The sequence below is a fragment of the Tetrao urogallus genome, assembly GCF_951394365.1.
Source record: "Tetrao urogallus genome assembly, chromosome: 23".
In the NCBI taxonomy this organism is placed as follows: domain Eukaryota; kingdom Metazoa; phylum Chordata; class Aves; order Galliformes; family Phasianidae; genus Tetrao; species Tetrao urogallus.
In genome coordinates this window covers 5,870,326-5,890,687 of record NC_136836.1, presented here as the reverse complement: position 1 = coordinate 5,890,687, position 20,362 = coordinate 5,870,326, and the positions used below count along the sequence as shown (strand labels likewise).

General features: G+C 47.9%; 1 protein-coding gene across 1 annotated transcript; it reads right to left on the bottom strand.

Annotated features, from left to right (window-relative positions):
* Window positions 1-15,701: 15,701 nt before the first annotated feature.
* On the bottom strand, window positions 15,702-19,641 carry RCAN3 (RCAN family member 3; the record flags this gene model as incomplete). The annotated part of the gene is made up of 4 exons (XM_079546054.1): window positions 15,702-15,907; window positions 16,701-16,872; window positions 17,211-17,384; window positions 19,444-19,641. 4 exons carry the CDS (start codon window positions 19,639-19,641, stop codon window positions 15,702-15,704), a joined length of 750 nt encoding a protein of 249 aa, XP_079402180.1.
* Between the last annotated feature and the right edge of the window lie 721 nt (window positions 19,642-20,362).

Here is a 20,362-nt window from a genome sequence, read left to right as displayed (position 1 = left end):
CCCTAACCCTAACCCTAACCCTAACCCTAACCCTAACCCTAACCCTAACCCTAACCCTAACCCTAACCCTAACCCTAACCCTAACCCTAACCCTAACCCTAACCCTAACCCTAACCCTAACCCTAACCCTAACCCTAACCCTAACCCTAACCCTAACCCTAACCCTAACCCTAACCCTAACCCTAACCCTAACCCTAACCCTAACCCTAACCCTAACCCTAACCCTAACCCTAACCCTAACCACCCTAACCCTAACCCTAACCCTAACCCTAACCCTAACCCTAACCCTAACCCTAACCCTAACCCTAACCCTAACCCTAACCCTAACCCTAACCCTAACCCTAACCCTAACCCTAACCCTAACCCTAACCCTAACCCTAACCCTAACCCTAACCTAACCCTAACCCTAACCCTAACCCTAACCCTAACCCTAACCCTAACCTAACCCTAACCCTAACCCTAACCCTAACCCTAACCCTAACCCTAACCCTAACCCTAACCCTAACCCTAACCCTAACCCTAACCCTAACCCTAACCCTAACCCTAACCCTAACCCTAACCCTAACCCTAACCTAACCCTAACCCTAACCCTAACCCTAACCCTAACCCTAACCCTAACCCTAACCCCTAACCCTAACCCTAACCCTAACCGTCCAAGTGTCCAACCGTCATCGTCCAACCCTAACCGTCCAAGTGTCCAACCGTCATCGTCCAACCCTAACCGTCCAAGTGTCCAACCGTCATCGTCCAACCCTAACCGTCCAACTGTCCAACCGTCATCGTCCAACCCTAACCGTCCAAGTGTCCAACCGTCATCGTCCAACCCTAACCGTCCAAGTGTCCAACCGTCATCGTCCAACCCTAACCGTCCAAGTGTCCAACCGTCATCGTCCAACCCTAACCGTCCAACTGTCCAACCGTCATCGTCCAACCCTAACCGTCCAAGTGTCCAACCGTCATCGTCCAACCCTAACCGTCCAAGTGTCCAACCGTCATCGTCCAACCCTAACCGTCCAACTGTCCAACCGTCATCGTCCAACCCTAACCGTCCAACTGTCCAACCGTCATCGTCCAACCCTAACCGTCCAACTGTCCAACCGTCATCGTCCAACCCTAACCGTCCAAGTGTCCCAACCGTCATCGTCCAACCCTAACCGTCCAAGTGTCCAACCGTCATCGTCCAACCCTAACCGTCCAAGTGTCCAACCGTCATCGTCCAACCCTAACCGTCCAACTGTCCAACCGTCATCGTCCAACCCTAACCGTCCAACTGTCCAACCGTCATCGTCCAACCCTAACCGTCCAAGTGTCCAACCGTCATCGTCCAACCCTAACCGTCCAAGTGTCCAACCGTCATCGTCCAACCCTAACCGTCCAACTGTCCAACCGTCATCGTCCAACCCTAACCGTCCAACTGTCCAAGTGTCCAACCCTAACCGTCCAACTGTCCAACCGTCATCGTCCAATCCTAACCGTCCAACTGTCTAACCGTCATCGTTCAACCCTAACCGTCCAACCGTCCAACCCTAACCGTCCAACCCTAACCGTCCAACCCTAACCGTCCAAGTGTCCAACCGTCATCGTCCAACCCTAACCGTCCAAGTGTCCAAGTGTCCAACCCTAACCGTCCAACCGCCATCATCCAACCCTAACCGTCCAACTGTCCAACCGTCATCGTCCAACCCTAACCGTCCAACTGTCTAACCGTCATCGTTCAACCCTAACCGTCCAACTGTCCAACCCTAACCGTCCAACCCTAACCGTCCAAGTGTCCAACCGTCATCGTCCAACCCTAACTGTCCAACTGTCCAAGTGTCCAATCCTAACCGTCCAACTGTCCAACCGTCATCATCCAACCCTAACCGTCCAAGTGTCCAACCGTCATCATCCAAGTGTCTAACCGTCTAAGTCTATAAGTCTAACCCCAACTCTACCACCCTCCGCACCTACCTTTCTCACCTACCTTCAAGTCCTTTCCGTGGCAAAGTAAGACGCACAACATACTTGGATTGTTTAACTATTTGTTTATTACAGCACTGTTTCAACAAGACATGACTCGTGTACATATACACTATACCAGCAACTACACATGTAGAAGCAGTACATGTAATGAATATGGGTCTCTGCTTCCAAGACTTAGTTTATATATGCACAGCATCCATACATTCTGTACATGGCACAACACAGTTTACAGGCGCAACACAACACACACTGCATATATGGCACGACGCAATTTACAGGTGCAGCACACACATATTCAGCACAGTTGTAACACATAGTTCACATAGATGTCAGACCAACCAGAGAAAGGGTACAAAGCCTCCATACCCCATTAGTGACATCACATTTGTGAAAATGTTGTATACTGTAGCCCATCCAAAGACATTGCTATTCTCAGAATGGCCACAAAGGGGCACGAGTCTCAGACTGGCCGGGAAGGAACACAAACCGCCTCCGACGGCCCTTGGTTACGGGGTTGGGTTAGCCCTGCCTAGGAACAAACAAAGCAAAGCTAACCCAACCCCGTAAGCAATGCAAACTTAAAGCCAATTTGGTTTACATTAATTGAATGTAAAACTGCAGCCAATTTGGTTGAAATAAGTTGAATGCAAAGCCAAAGCCAATTCGGTTGATGCGAAATGACTGCAAGGCTAAAGCCAATTTGGTTGAAATAAATTGAATGCAGGCGCCAAAATCAGCCCAACTCTTCAAATGCCCTCAACAGGGCGCAAGTCTCAGACTGGCCGGGAAAGAACACAAACCGCCTCTGCCGGCCCTTGGTTACGGGGTTGGGTTAGCCCTGCCTAGGAACAAACAAAGCAAAGCTAACCCAACCCCGTAACCAATGCAAAGCTAAAGCCAATTTGGTTGAAGTCAATTGAATGTAAAGCTAAAGCCAATTTGGTTGAAGTCAATTGACTGCACACGCTGAAATCAGCGCAACTCTTAAAATGGCCACAAAGGGGCACGAGTCTGAAAGTGGCCTGGAAGGAACACAGATGGCATCAGAAGGAAGCGTTGATTAGCCTGGAGCAGAAGGGCCCTCAGGAAGGGTGCGGGTGGGCTGGATCGCTGGGCTGAGGCCGATGGGATGAACTGTAATGAGACCGAGTGCCGCATCCCACACGCTGCCTGCGATGTCCTGGGCGGTGGTAGGGTCTTGTGGCAGAGTGACAGGAAGATCATGGAAAGGGAACGGAGCGGGGATTCAGGTAACGGCTCGACCGAACCGAGCTGGCGGTGAGTGTGGGAGGCCAGGAAAGCCAATGGCATCGCGGGGGGAAGTCATCGACTGGAAGTGTCGAAGGCATCTTCACCTGTAATACAGAGACATGCTTTAGAAGGAAAAACGCCGAGACCCAAACTGTGCTCACCGTCAGCCCACCTCCACAAAACGTGGAAGCCAAACACCGCTCCAAGAAATGGCTTCAGAATAAGGTTAGGAGTATTTAACAGGAAAGGTGTTAGGGTTAGGTACATCAGGATTAGGGTTAGAGTGACCGTTAGGGAAGGCCAAGGCAAAGGCAGGAGCAAAAGGCAAGGAGAACAGCCGAGGGAACACCGAAACAGAGGGCAAAGGCAAAGGGATGGGAAAGACATGGAGAACGCCAAAGGTCGCGTCAGAGGTCAGGCCCGAGGAGAAGGCCGCAGAGAACACCAGCACAGAGACCAAAGAGATCAACGCAGAAGGCCAAAATGGAGAGCGAGGTCTGTGAGAACGCAGCAGAGAAGGCCGATGCAGAAGGTCAAGGGCAATGGCCAAAGAGAATGCGGCACAAAAGGCCAAAACCAAAGGCAAAGAGAATGCTGTAGGAGAAGACAAAACAAGAGGCCAAAGGGAATGTGGCAAAGAAGGCCAGGAGCAATGGCCAAAGAGAACGTGGAAGGGAACGCCAAAACCGAAGCCAAAGAGAATGCCGCAGGGAACGCCAGAACAGGAGGCCAAAGGTAATGTGGCAAAGATGGCCAAGGGCAATGGCCAAAGAGAACGCAGCCACGAATGCCGGAACTGAAGGCCAAAATAATGTTGCAGGGAATACCAGAACGGGAGGCAAAGTGAACATGGAAAAGAAGGCCAATGACAAAGGCCAAGGGAATGTGGCACACATGGCCAAAACCGAAGGCCAAAGAGAACGCAGCAAAGGTGGCCGAGGGCAAATGGCCAAGAGAATGCCACAGGGATCGCCAAAACAGGAGGGCAAGAGAACGCTGCAGGGAAAGGCTGGAGGCGAGGAGAACACGGAAAGAAAAGGACAGGCAGCATTCAGGGCACCATGAAGTGCAGAAATGAGCTCTGGGAACCCTACCTTGTGCCTCAGTAAGTAATGAGTAAACATTGGTGGGTGTGCATTGCCCTTACCTGCTGGGCAGACAATTACCGGCCAGCAAAGTAGAGTTCCCAGCCATTTCAGGAAGCGCAGATTCCGGTTCCTTGCTGCTGCCGTGAAGAGCCACGCATCTCCGTGCTGTCCTGAAAGCGCTCAGGAGCGCCGCAGCTCTGCTGCCACCTGGGGGACACAACACAGTAATGAAGGCGCTGCCCCGCATCTGTGGGGCTGCACCTTGAGCACATTGCTGTGATGATGACACAAGGGTTGTAATCAATTACAATTATAATTAACATTAGGGATATAATTAATGTTATTGATAGGGTTGAAGCTACAGTTGGTCTAACGTCAGTATTCTGCACTACAATCGCAATTAAGGTTATTTGACAAAAAACCATGAGGCTTTTTACAGCAGCATTCAGGTTAAGAGACATTTTCAACACTGGGTTAAGGGTTTGGTTTACAGATACACTGCAGGTTAACACAATTATCGTTAGAACTCCCATTCAGCTGCGGGTTCAGGTCAAGGTTAACTTTAATGTTGCCTCCCAGCTAATCCCAGAGTGCCGAAGGCAAAGGCAAGCAGAACTCCCAGGGCAGGCAAAGGGAAGCAGAACTCCCATGGAAAACCAAGGTAAATGCAAAGCAAACAGCCAAGCTAAGGCAAGGACAAAAGCAAAGAGAGCACCCAATGGAAAGCCAAGTTGAGGCCAAAGAGAACGCAACGGGAAAGGCCAAAATATACAGCCAAAGAGACCACAGCAGGAAAGGCCAAGGGCAAAGGCCAACAGAACGCAGCACAAAATGCCAAAACAGAAGGCCAAGGGAACACGACATCGAATGGCCAGGCAAGGGTAAGAGAAAACACGGCAGGAAGTGCCAAAATAGGAGGCCAAAGAGAACGCAGCAAAGAAGGCCAATGCAGAATGTGGCTGGAACACCAAGACAAGAGGTCAAAGAGAACGCTGCAGGGAATGCCCAGGCAAGGGCCAAGAGAACGTGGCAGGAAATGCCAGAACAGGAGGGTGAGAGAATGCTGCCGGGAACGCCAAAACTGAATGCTGAAGAGAATGTGGCTACAGAAAGCCAAGGGCAATGGCCAAGAGATGTGGCATAGAACACAAAAACAGGAGGGCAAGGAAATGCCCAGACAAGGGCAAGGGCCAAGAGAACATGGAAGGAAATGCCAAGGATGATGGCCAAGAGAACACGGCAAGAAACGCCAAAACAGGAGGGCAAGAGAACGCAGCAGAGAACGCCAAAACTGAATGCTGAAGTGAATGCGGCAAAGAAAGCCAAGGGCAACGGCCAAATGAACGTGGGATGGAACACAAAAACAGGAGGGCAAGACAACGCAGTAGGGAACAGCAAGGGCAAAGGGAAAGAAAACACTGCAGTGAAAGGTCAGAGACAAGGAGAACACAGAAAGAAAAGGACAGGCAGCACCCAGGGCACCATGAAGTGCAATGAAGAGCTCTGGGAGCACCGTGCTGTGCCATGCTATGGAGTGGGTAAACACTGGTGGGTGTGCATTGCCCTTACCTGCTGGGGCAGACAATTACCAGCCAGCAAAGCGAGGTTCCGGGGCATTCCAGGAAATGCAGATTCCGGTTCCTTGCTGTTCCCATGAAGAGCCACGCATCTCCATGCAGTCGTCACGGCACTCGGGAGCGCTGCAACTCCGCTGTCACCTGTGGGACACAAAGCAGTAATGAAGGCGCTGCCCTGCAGATGTGCCTCTTTCACAAACCTGCACTCCTTTCTCTGATCAACGTGGCTGCACTCTGTGTGCGATGCTGCTTACCAGCAGCACTGCAGCTGGGAACAACAGACAAGGAGAAGGCTCAGGTACCCAACAACATCCATCTTCCATCTTCTCTGATAACTGCTCATTATACACTGCCTTCACCTTTGGTTTAGTAGGTGGGGACTGAGGAAGCAATGCCGGTCCCACAGACCCCTCCCTATCCCACACTGTGATGGGAGATCAGGTTCTGGACCACCTGAGGACCCGAGCATCCAGGAGTCTTTGGGTCCTGATGAGACGAGTCCCAGAGCCCTGAGGGAATTCATCGCTGCAGTCACCAAGCCACTCTCAGTGGTATTTGAGAAGTCAAGGCAGTCAGGTGAAGTCCCTAGTGAGCAGAAAAAAGGCAACAGCACAGCTGTTACTGCAGATATAAAGTGTGACCCTGGGAACCACCAACGTGTCAGTCCCACCTCTGTGCTGCAAAAAAATGGAGGAGCAGATCCTCCTGGAGGTGACTCTGAAGCACACATTCCAGTGCGTCACCACCCTCTGTGTGAAAAGCTTCCTCCTAATAACCAACCTAAACCTCCCTTGTCTCAGTTTAAAACCATTTCCCCTTGTCCTATCATGATCCACCCTCGTAAACAGCCGTTCCCCTTCCTGCTGTTCCCCCCTTCAAGTACTGTGAGGCTGCAATGAGTTCGCCCCCAAGCCTTCTCTTCTCCAGGCTGAACAAGCCCACTTCCCTCGACCTTTCCTTGTAGGGGAGCTGCTCCAACCATCTGATCATCTCAGTGCCTCCTCTGGACCTGCTCCATGAGCTCCACGTCCTTCCTGTGCTGGGGGCCCCAGGCCTGGATGCAGCACTGCAGATGAAGCCTCACAAGAGCTGAGTAGATGGGGACGATCACCTCCCTCTCCCTGCTGGCCGCTCCTCTTTTAATGCAGCCCAGAACACAGTTGGCCTTCCAGGCTGCAAGCGCACTCTGCTGGCTGATGTCCACTCATGGATCCCGGCTCATCCACTGGGATCCACAAGTCCTTCTCTGTGGGGCTGCTCTCAAGGTGTTCTTTGCTGAGTTTGCACAAACATCTGGGAATGCCCCTTCATCAGTGACATTGACAGTGGGGTTGAGTGCACCCTAATGACACCGAGCTGTGGGGTGCAGTGACACACCAGAGGACGGGATGCCATCCAGAGGGACCTCAACAGGCTGAATAGTGGCACTCAGCAATGTACCTTCCTGGCCCAGAAAGCCAACCGTATGCTGGGCTCCATCCAAAGATGTGTGGTCAGCAGGCGAAGGGAGCTGGTCCTGCCCCTCTGCTCTGCGCTGTGAGGCCTCACCTGGAGGTGCTGCATCTGGATGTGGATGTCCGCAGCGCAGGACAGACATGGAGCTGTTAGAGCACATCCAGAGAACAGCCACAGATATGAACTGAGGGATGGAACGCCTTTCCTATAAAGAGAGAGAGCTGGAGCTGTTCAGCCTGCAGAAGTGAAGGCTCCGAGGTAATCTGGTAACAGCCTTTCAACACCTGAAGGGAAGAACAAGGAAAGATTTAGCCTAGATATAAAGAAAATCTTGTACAGTGATGGTGGTGACACAGCGGAACAGATTACCCAGACATGTGATGGATGCCCTGTCCCTTCCAAGGTGAGGCTGGGTCAGCCTCTGGGCAGCCTGATCTGGCTGTGGATGTTCCTGTTCGTTGTGTGGCAGTTGGACGAGATCACCACCAATGGTACCAAGCACTCTGGCTGGGATAATCCACATCCCTCACAGAGCCTCTCTGGGCCAGTCCCAGTATTCAGCTGACCAGGGGCTTCACTTCATCACGCTGGGGCGATGCTGAGTACAGCAGTCCAGAAGAGGACAATCCTTGGCTTTCTATAAAGACGAAGATTTATTACACCTAAGGGTGCACAGAACGCCCTTAAACAACTCTGCATGGTTGGAAGCAGTGCATAACAGCCCTGAAATAAAGGAAGAATAAGTTACCCCATTCCAAAGATGAACGCTCAGCCCACACTGCCAAGGAAGCAGTGTCCAGGTAGAGATGCTGCCCTTATATGCTGCCCTTATGGCTTCCACCCCTTAAATGTGGTCAGGATGGGAAAAAAAAAAAAAAAAAAAAAAAAAAAAAAAAAAAAAAAAGGAGATTGCAGGCCTGAAATAAAGAAAAAACAAAGTAACCACTTACACCCTTCTCAAAGGCCAAAACTCACCCCTACTCCACAGGAGACAGTCTTGCCCTTACATCTGCCAGCACTTCAATGTGGTCAGGAGCCCCCCCCAAAAGTGAAATTACAATCCAGCAGTAAAGAAGAAATCAATGACCCCATTCCAAAAACAAACACTCAGCCCACACCCCAAACGAAGCAGCCTCCATGGAGAAATGCTGCCCTTACAGCTTCCAGCCCTTAAAAGTGGTCAGGATCCCCAAAAAGGGAAAGACCAGAGCCCTGCAATAAAGCACCAATCACTCACCCCATTCCAAAGGGCAGAACTCACTCTCAACACTCCCACAGAGGCAGTTCCCAAGCAGAATGCTGCCCTGGCTGTTCCCAGCCCTTAAATACGGGCAGGGAGGGGGTGGAGCCAAGCTCAGCCCTATCCGGTCCCACAGGTAAATTGCTTCCACCTGTGCTGGCAGGGCTGGCCACACCCCTCACCAGGTGCTCAATCACTGCTTCAGGCTGTAAACAACAACAACAAAAGACTAATCACAAGCAGGTGATTGGATCTGCCTGTCCGGCAAGGGGAGTTTGATCAAAGGATGAGCAACAGTGGCATGCATATTTTGATTCAAGTCTGTCCTCAAAGGCATTCGGTAAAATTTCTAATAGATAGGGGAGCACAAATTTCACTACTGATACAGCAAGATGCTGAAAAGCTGTGTGCGCAGCCTGGACAGCAAAGAGTTGAGATTACCAGTGTGATCGTGGCGAGCACTGTTTGCCAAACTAGTGGGGACAGCTTATGGCTCTCCAGTGAGAAACGTGTCACCTACTTTCTTTGCAATTAAAGACCATTGTGAAAATATTTCAGGATTCGGTGTCCTCAGTGGGTGAGTCTGGCACTTGCACTTGTATGGCAATGTGTGGCTCAAGTATCAATCCCAAATCCCAAAGAAATAGGGAGGCTGCAGTGTGCGTATTTCATGTAGCCCCTGCGCTCCTGGAATCAGGAATGACTCACCTATCTGCCCAGTTTGGAAACCAGGTGGAAAGTGGTGATTAACAATTGATTATTAGTGCCTGAATGGTCATAAAGCTCCTCTAGGAGCTGCCGTCCCAAACACTGCTGACTTAACAGCTACTTGGCAAGCAGCCATGTGTCGGTTTATTCCCGTGGAACCCAGTGCCCTCTGTGTGCCCCAGAACTCTTTCATGGCCACACGATGGGCTCTAGAGACAACCAGATGTGTTCCAGAGCTATGGAGTGTGCCGTGGGCAGCCCCAGAGACATAATCGAGCCCTCTCCCAGCTTCTCAGCGCACTCTTGGATATGATGGTGATGCGACACAGGGAGGTGTCAGGCAGCGCCAGGAAGTGCCAGTGCCATCGCAGGTGCCGTTCGAGCAGCGCTGTGGGGCAGATGAGCAGTGCCACCTTGAGCTGGTAGTGACGGTGACACCCGGTGTCATGCTGCTGCTGGGCGGCCACAGGACCAATGTAACCGCTGTGCTGATGCTGCACAACCACGGTGAGGTCACACACGGGGCCACCATCACCATCCGACACCCCCTGAGAACGGTGTTCCACAGAGCCAGGGTCTCCATGGTGGGGGCACCTGTCCCCATGTCCACACGATGTCCCCAGTGTCCCTGTGTCCCTGTGCCTTCACATCCCCCAATGTCCCTTGGGTCCCCACAATGCCTCCCAATGTCCCCACAATGTTTATTTCCATGCTCCCATGTCCCAGTGTTCCCACACCCCCCAACTTCCCGACAGTGTCCTCACATCTCCCATTGTCCTCCCACTGGTGGGGTGACGTTGAGGGTACAGTGGTAATGCTAAATCATGGCTTGAAGCAGTGATGGAGCACCTGGTGAAAAGGCAGGGCCAATCCAGGGGAGCAAAGATGCATGCAATGTTGCTGAGTATGAAGGGGTGGAGCCAAATCCACCCCTTCCCAACCCTCATTTAAGGGCTGGCAGTGGAAGCATAGGGTTTTTTGTTGTGGGTTCCTGCCAATCTGGGGTCTTTCAACGTGGAGTAGTTTTGTTTCTGTGCCCATTTGTGCTGTGCTGGAGCTGACCTTCATTTGCTGTAACCTGGGGATTGGCTGCTCTGCTGTTGCTGCTGTGCTTTCCAGCTCATTGTGGAGGTGAGGCTGTGGGGGTGACACTGTGGCAATGGCGGGGTATCACTGGGGGGAACATAATGTGGGGGGCTGATATTGGGGTGATGGGGGGTGGGGATGCTGGGGTCATGTTGGGGAGGGATGCTAGGGTATGATACAGTTAGGGTGACACTAGGGGGAATATCAGGAAGTGACAATGGAGTGAGGTGGTTGGGGGGCAAGGTTGGTTGCTGAGGGTGAGGTTGGTTGTTAGAGGTGAGGCTGTCAGGGGTTCTCTTCCACTTGGGCTCTGTACCATGCGCTGGCCACACCGCTACAGTGTGCAATGGAACAAATCCTGTAGACCCTAGGAAGAATTAAAGCAGGAGAGAGGTTGCAGTGGGAGTGAAAGGCCAAGTGCCCTTTGAAGCAGGGGACGCCCTGCTGGCACTGCGCATCGCATCCACTGCCAGCCTGTTCCTTCTCAATCCTGTCGGCAATTTGCTGTCTCTCAAGGGTCAGAAAGTAATAGTGCGCTTGTTTGGGGAGGTTCTGCTTCTTATTTATGGTGATTATGGTGACACTGGGGTGATACTGAGAAGTGACACCAAGAGGTGACACTATTGGGGTGAAACTGTTCGCTGATGTGGGGGTGATGCTGTTGGGAGGTGGTGCCAGAGGTTGACATCGGGAAGGGATGTTGGAGGGTGATGGAGTATCACTGGCGACATCGGGGAGTGATGCTGAGGGGTGACGACGTTAGGAATTATGTTGGGGTATCAGTGGGGTTTACATCAAGGAGTGATGCTTGAGGGGAGACACTGGAGTGATAGTGGTACAGAGGGAACGTTGTCAGGATGATGTTGGGGTGATAGTAATGACATTAGGCAGTGACAATTGTTGGGGGGTGATGATGTTGGGGCATTGGGGGAGCGTCACTTGTGGGTGACATTGTAGGGGGGGTGGCATGGAATGACAATGGGGTGCCATGAGGCATGACTGTGGGGAATTATGTTGGGTGTCCCTTCAGGGTGACACTGGGATGACACTGGTGTCACGTTGCGGTGTGACATCAAGAAATGACGCTGGGGGATGACATTCTTGGGGGGTGGCATTGTTGAGGGGTGATGTCAGGGTATCACTACTGTTGATATCAAGGAGTGATGCTGGGGTGATGCTGGCTGGTGACATTTTTGGGATGAATCTGAGGTGATGTTGGGGTATCAGTGGAATTTAAAAGCAAGGAGTGATGCTGAGTGACATTGTTGGGGTAACACTGGGGTGGGCACACTGGAGTGATGTTGAAAGGACACTGAGTTGACACCGGGGGGCAGATGCTGCAGAGGTCACATCAGATTGTGATGCTGGGGATTGATACCCTGGTTATGTTGGGGTGTCATGTTGGGGTATCATTGGGGTTGACAGCAGGGAGTGTTGCTGGGGTGACGTTGTTGAGGTGACAGTGATGATGTTGGGCTGATGCTAGGGGTGACACTAGGGTGATGGTGGGATGTCACTGAGATTTAACAACAAGGAGTGATGCTGGAATGGGGAATGATATTGTTGAAGTGATGCTGAGGGTTGATACTGCGGTGAGATTGGGGTGGGACACCACTAGTGACTGACTGCCAACTGGGTTTAACTTCACTGACCACAACTGTTACTTGATTTACCCCCTCATCCCACACCTTCTCCCCAAAATACCCCCTCACAGCCCCCATTGCCCCCCTTCTTTCCCCCAAATTCTGTTCCAGGTGCAGATGGCGCTGCCCCCCACCACACAGCACCATCCATCCCAACCACATTGCCTTCATTCTCCTGCCCTGCACACTGCCCCCTGGCTTGGTTGTCAAATATCTGTGGGGTGAGTCCCACAGCACTGCCCCACAGCTTCTCAGGGCACCCACCCCCACACTGTAAAGCTGGGCTGGGGAAGGGCTGTTGGCCATCAGGGTTGAAGTGGGGCTGAAGGTCACTATGGGATGTGGGAGTCGATGTAGGGCATGGGGTGCTATGACGGGGTGGGAGTCAATGGAGGCCATGGGATGCTATGGGGCCGGGAGTAGCTATGGGGCTGCAGGTCACACTCACCTGCCTGCAGAACACTGCCATCACCATGAGGATGTGGAAGCTGCTTGTGCAGCACAACGTTGCTGTATCCTCCACCTCCTGCGAGAATGTGTGGGCCAGCTGAGAACCTAGTTGCCCCAGTCACCACAATTGGCCCCACATCTCAGCTCCACTCCGTGCACTTGGCCCCACACCCCCCATCTCAGCCCTAAACCTGTCTCCAAATATCAAATCCAGGGCCCAGAGGGATCCCCCGCCCTATAACCTAACACCTGCGCCCCATGCCCCAAATGACCCAGACCATTCCCGGCACGACACTACGCATGCGCCAGTTCCGGCACAGCAGTACGCATGCGCCTTTCGTGGCAGAAGTGTACGCATGCGCTGTTCTCTTCATAGCGCTACGCAGGCGGTGTTTCCGGCACACCACCATGTGTTCTGTTCCGTGCATTGGCCACGCCGTGGCAGCAGAGACCGCTGATAGAACTCCGATGGTGGCGACGCGGGCCCGCAACGCAGTCGCCGGCCTTTCCTTCTCTCTTTCGGTGACAGGGGAAGCACGCGAAGTTAGAAAGGGGGGGGAGGGGAAAGACCTCGGTCGAGGGAGTCCCCTTTACCAGGTCAATAACTGCAGAAGAATTTTGTCTTGCTCTAAACAAAGGCAGGCAGCTGCTGAAGCGCACATTCCTCTCTGGTGTTAGAAACCAGTTTCCTCCTGCTGACTTCACCATTAGTGGCCCTTCTGCACCAGGTTGGATGGAGCCCTGGGCAACCTGGTCTAGTACTAGATCTGGAGGCTGTGGCAGAGGGTTGGAACCTGATGATCTTTGGGGTCTCTTCCAACCAAACCATTCTATGATTCTATAATTCTGTGATCTGTGGATAAACTGAAGATTCCCTTCTGTGAAGGTTTTGCACTGTCTGCAAATGTGGTCTTGTAGCACTTTTCACTTAAGTCAGTCCTATTGCTCTGATCTGTGCTACGAGAAGGGCACGCTCAGCCTGCTTCTGCTGTCCGAAGAAATGCCTTCTGAACCGGACCTCACCCGTGACTGAGGCAGGATGGAACCTCACAGCACAAACATGCGCTGTACTACAAACGAACGTTAGAATGCCCTTTCTGTGGAAATGGCTTTCTGTAGTTTTTGGAAAACATTTATTTTTATTACACAAGCTCAGATAATAATGCTGCACCCAGACCCAACGCACTCCCTTAAATATTTGCTGTCTAAGTCAGTGTCAAACCCCCACTGTGAGGGAAACATCCCAAGGGAATTTATCTTCACTGCTCACGCAGTTGCACCAACATAAACACTGTCAGAACACACAGCAAACATGGGTTAATTAAAGAAAACCACATAAATGGCGCTGTATCATTTTTATTTTAAGCCTCTTTACACAAGGAATGATGTTGGAATGCAAGGTGCGATACACTTTACACAACATACATTGACAACATCACTCATTCCATTTGCCTTTATAAAATGGTTTTGGAAAGTTTTCACTGAATTCCTACTTACACAAACTGTTACAGTGGGGTAGAAATCAAACAACTGACAAAATATAAATACCAGAGAATCCAAGATGGACTTCTGGCATTTTAAAACACACAGGTCTCGTGGACAATACAACTCTTTATTTTTTCGTACTGCAGAACAGCAAGACAGAAGTCAGACAAAGTGATCTGACCATCTGAAGAAATACATAAATATCAGCACATTTGCAGGTGAGATGAACAAAATCCTTTTTCCTGCCGTTCTCATGGACACTCCTGCCTCTGCAACAAGGACCTGCCTGCAGGATCCCACTTCACAACTGCAAGCCAATGGCAGGAAGGGATCGCAACTAGCACGATATGGACCTGAACACTACTGTGCCTGTGCAGATTCACGATCACTGCTACTTCAGTTGTCAACCAAGTGAAAACACTTTGGAAAGAAGTTCAATGAGCACTTCAAATAGAATTAAAATACACTAAAATGATTTGAAAAAGTCCAATTTCTGAATGATTTCTATATATGCATATAAGCAGCTTGGCTTTTTCAATGTTTTCCTGTTTTGTTTTGTTTGTTTGTTTGTTTTACTAATAGAAAAAAGAAGAATCCGTGTAGACTAAAAAAGGTTGGTTATAAAGTAGCATAAAAGTATACACACACATCACACAATGAGGCATATTTTCCACCTACTGAAATGCTTAACACGAGTTTACGGAATTTAGAGATCTATATTTTAAAAAATGCATCCTTGTCTCTAAAGCAGCAGGTGCTCTATCAGACAAAGAGGATGCTGCACAGGAAAAAGTCTCAATGAAAAACAGCAAAGAAGGGCTTAAACTGCATAACAGCTGGCCAAGCCAGGCAACTGACTGTCTTCAAAAAAACAAAAACAACAGACAGATCAGGTTTAGGTCCACAGGTCAGAAATCTACCCTAGGTGTTTTACCTCCTCATATCATTCTGTCATACATTCAGTTTGATTTATTTATAAATTGAGGCCATCTCCAGGACTGGAGAGGGACAAACATTACCACATTTCCAGAGAGGATAAGAGATTGCATTCAGTAGCCGAATCCCTATTTCACTCTGCATATTGTAACTCAGTCTTAAGCAGATGTCAGTGCAAACTGTTGCAGCCATCAGTGTACCATCAAACAGTAGCAGCAGTAGTGCTGGAGACAGATTCAGGGTCCGTCTTGTAGTGGTCTGTGGCTCTTCCTCCTGTACTCTTTCATGTAGTGAGAACTACTGGAATTTAGTTCCATTTATGTATTTGTGCCTCATGTCAAATTAAAAACATATCTGAGAAAAGCAAGTACTGACCTTCAGCCCAGAAGACTGAAAACTGGGAAGGAATTTTAGCATGAAGACCTATGCCTCACTTCCACTTAAATAACTGGAAGCTGCCGCACGAGCATGGATCAGTTAATAACTGCTATACAAATAACTTCTTCAAATCCAGTAGTGACAGAAAAATATTATTTTAGCACTTGGCACACCACACTTTACAGTATAAAGAGTAATATTTCAATAAAACTAAACTTCCTATTTTTCACTATTGCACGTCGGGTGGATTTGCTACACTTGGGAGACTAGTCCTTAGAATTAAAGTGCTTTGTGGAGCATTGGCATCCAAAATCTCGAACATGAGAGACAACTACAAGTAAAATCTGTTGTTGCTATATATAACATATAGCAGGACAACAGGCATCAACGTGTGTACTCATTATGTGTCTGGTTTTCGATGGCATCCTGAGTAACACAGAGTTTAACAGTGCATAGTACCCCCTACCTCCAATGTACAATCAAATGCTTTAGATTCATCCAGTATTGGTGGCGGCTCTGGACGCCTTGTCTGCATGATCTTCTGTTTAGGATTTTTCAATTCTTCTTCCTCTTCTGTCTCACTTTCACAGACATGGACGACGACACTAGGAGTGGATTCTGTCCCTGCATGAAGCTCATACTTCTCCCCTGAGGAGCAGCAAACAAAGACCATGCTAAGAACATCCCCAAGGAACAGCATTAAGCCACTTCATCACAAAAACTCCTTAACAGCTGCAGTAACTCAATCAAAAGACGAGCAGCATACAAATTTTTAAGTGACATATTTGTGCTATGCATTTATAGGACATTTCTAAATGGAAAACCATAAATGCATTTGATAATATTTAATCCTCCTAATTCCCCATGAAGTTATGTTGCTACCGTACCCAGTAGTGGCTTTCTGAGAGGACAAGAAAGTAGCTCTCTTCTCTACACCGCTACTTGTCAGAACATTTCTGTCCTGTTAGGATGGCAAACAGCTCCCTCCTCACGAGCGCTGAAGCCAATTCAACAGATTACACATTAGGTTCTTTGTGTGAAAGATAACCTTCCTTTCAGGGAAAATAAATAGCACTGTTCTGAGTAAGACCCATGAAAAATTTTGATGATGCAACATAAAATCCATATTAGCATCCTTAACAACTGAAGCCGCCAATCTGCAATAGATTAAACATCTCATTCCTCTTCTTGTTTGTTGGTCAATACTAAGATTATAGCAAAATTCAATAAATGGGTGACAAAGAGCCAGCGCCACACAGTCCAGTTTCTGTGTTATAATTTCAGTCAGCTACAGAATGAAGTAAACAGTGACAGCTTACTTTATTCAAGTAAGTAACCTAATATAAGAGAAACTTGGTTCTTTTCCCAGAAAAGTAGATAAATGCCCTGGATAAGTACTTCTGAAGTTAAATAACACAACAAAAGCAGGTAAATATCCCACCCGGTCCCAACTTGGAGACAGCACAAAGGAGGTCATAGTTTATCAGTGGAGTTGCATCTTCAGTCTGTTTCCATCCAACTGGGGGAGATGCAGGTGGTGATATCAGGAACTGTTTAACAGGTTGTGGAGGAAGAAGGTAGGACTTGTCTCCTACTTCACCGGACACCTGTACCTAAAGACAAAGGCCAGGAGATGCAGAATAAAATCACGAACGTTCATGTTTATTTAGTCTGTTTCCCCACTACTATATGGCTGTTCTCTAAGAATGCTTAATTCAGCCTAGATCCAAAAATAATAGCACAACTGCATAATACTTCAGATAAGCAATGCAGGTTAAGAAACTGGTCTGTGTTGACAGTGTAGCTGTCGATGAATAGAGAATACATGCTCGTGTATAAGAACAAGACGTTAATGGTTGCTTCAGAACTTCCCAGAAATGAAACTTACTGTCAAATATGAAACAAGGGAGAAACAAGCACACATGCAGACCAAGTTAGCATTCCATAATACCTGTGCAAAATACAGCTTCAGCTTTTTTCCATTGAAGTCAGTTTCATGCAGTTCAATCCGTGCTCTTGCTGCTGCCTCTGGATTACTGAAGTTTATCCTTACTCTTCTAAAGCTTTTAAACAACTGGAATGTAACTTGATTATCGTAGACAGTGAAAAGTGCTTCAAATCTTTCCTAGAGATGAAGTACAGAGATTCTCCAAACACAACATGAACATTTTCACTCAAGGAAAACACACTCTGCATTCACTTTCTTCTCCCAAATCCCCATGCATTTCCTTAACACTCTTCTAAGCCTGCATGTTTCATAGTTCTCCCTGACTGCTTTATCTCACTACTAAAATTCCAGGAGTACACTGATATGTAAAAGACCCTGTAGCTCCCAAGTACTGCCATCTAGCGACAGTTACCCAAAAGCGCAATCGGCAAAAATAGCTGCACACTGGAACCTGACTTTCACCTGAGCATCACAGATGCATTTTTAGGCGTGATAATATAAAGCATTGTACGATTAAGGAAGCTAAAACAAAAAACACAGGATTAATGAGATTTCTCTAGGAGAGAAAGACTTATTACCAAATACTGTTTTTTGCAAAAAGCAAAAATAAAAAAAAATATTATTTAATTAGAAATCGTATTAATCATTGAGGAGATTGAACATAACTGTATTGTTAAAGGTTCAACTTGTTTTAATTTACTAGTTCATTTTTATTAAAAACCTAATTTGCAGATTTTTTTCCCCCCAGTTTAACTACAGGTATTCTCGCTCACTGAAAAAAATCAAATTCAGATCAGCAGAAGAATGCAAACGATATATTTTCAATTTTATTTACTCTGCATTGATAACATTCAGTTACTCACAGAGATCTACATAAGCAAATGAGCAGAGAAGAACAACTTTTAAGAACTCTTTCCAAAGGCAAAACTTAGTTGTTTTGTTTCAAAAGACTCCAGTCTCTTTACATAAATCCTTTGACTCCTGTAATAATACTTATAAGACGAGGTTGCCACTGACTTCCGTTTCAATTAGGACAAAAGAAATTCTACAGATGATACCCACGTTAGTTTTAGAATTATTAGTTTAGCAATTCTTTCTGCAAGCTGCACCATCTCAAGGTCTTCATTAAATCAGAAAATCCATTCCTTCTGCACTCTCACCAAATTTGGTAATGAACAAATGCAGAACTACAATCTAGCGTAATCACCATTTCCCAAATAACATTTGAAATTAACCAGAAGTGGTTACATCCACCAATGGCTTCATAGCGCATCCAATTACTCTGGTACCATTAGAGAAGAACACATTGCCCTCAACACACCTGATATGCTCAGACAGACTGTGGGAATACCTTCACAGAAAAAGGAAACGTGCCTAAAAGCGACAAATCCCTGGCAGACACGCAATGTAATTTAGACAGGCAGCATTTCCAGCGCACACTTTCTAGATCAAATAATGAATTATGGGGCACTGCTGTCTCTGTAGCAGAGCTGAATCAGTCTGGTGCAAGAATTACTGTTTCGTTGATCAGCTGCTGCTTTCACTGCCCTCTTCTATAAGTGGTAACAACCACTGACCCAACTGGAGGGTACGCCACTCTCAAGAGGCTTCAGAGAATGCAGAAACAGGAACAATTTAGTCATCCGAGATTTACAGGTGTATGCAGGAAGGGAGATGCCACCTTGCCCTCTTCATTTTTTTCCTCAAACACTCATGAGCTACCAACAGTCATTCCTGGTGCTCTCAGATGCAAAGAGCACGCACAAATCTGACTGAATACAAAGATTAGCAACCCAGAGAAGATTTAGTTTATTATCAAGTCCTAAGCGACTATCAAGAAGTTATTTTAGTTCAAAGCAGAACATGCATTCTAAGAATTTACTATAATCTTTAGCAGAATCCTTGCCTTGAAGTAAAACACAGACGTTTGCCTTCAGATTATACATAAATCTTCCTTTAAATTTGGTACTTTGCATGAAAAGAAAAATCAGAAGAGCCTTTTTGTAGGAGGAGCCCCATCACCACTATTAGAAATTCCAAATGCCTGAACATTGCATTACTATCTTCTCTTGGGAAATCTACTCATTCTTGATCTGAACTCACTGGTAAATAATTTGGGTAGATCATTTCCTCCCCCTCAGCACAACACACAGCAGTACCAGACAAAACATCCCCTGCTGCCTCTATACTTGCAGTGCCGAAGCCAGATTTCACTTTACACCTCATTTCACTTTACCTTTTCCTCCTGTACCTCAAACACCGCTTCATGCACACTGCAAGCAAACAGTGAGGTAGGCAAGTCGCTTAAATCCATCATCTCTTCCAAATCATCTTCATTTTCTCCAAAAATCATCTGTTCTTCTTCTTCTTGGTCACTGCTGTACAGATCGGACTGGCTGTCGCTCCAGGACTTCATAGTATCTCTGAGCATCATTCAACCAATGCAGCACTGTGTTCTAAAGCTCCTGGTAAGGGTCTGCCATTACAAAAACGCATTCAATTACGGCAACAAAATACTACACTGTGAGTTGTTTTCTGTCCTATGTGATGATGGCAAGTCTCAAACGAGATGTCTGAACAACACTGGAATTGCCTGAGCATCTCCACTGCTGCAAGGGAGATCACCTTTTCTTTCAATAAGTAACAAATTTTGAATTTTACCGGAGAAGTCATCGTGTTTCTTTAGACAACAAGGATAGACTCTCACTCGCTTTTGACTCCATGGAGGGAAAGCAGTTATGCCCTTCATCTCCCGCACACAGCTTGTAGGGAAAACTCTGTACAAGTTAATTAAACATCTCAGCAACAAGTGAACAGTTCTGCATGTTTTGCAACACAGCATCTATTGCAAGCGGGAAAACAAACCTGAGAAGTTTCCATAGAAGGCTCCAAACTCTGAAAAGCATCGCTTCCATTTTACAAACACATTCCACACAGAACGCACTGCCACTCAACTATAGTTTAACTATAGTTTATATATAGTTTAACTATAAACCCGCAAGGTTAACGCCAGTTTTGTCCAACTCCATCCCAGGGGTTACACAACGGTAACTAACCACTCTCAGAACGTGGAAGAGGTTCCCTGGGATGGGATGTGTAACACCAATGCACCATCGTTAGTTAAGTACTAACAGAAACAGTACCGTGAGAGGCAT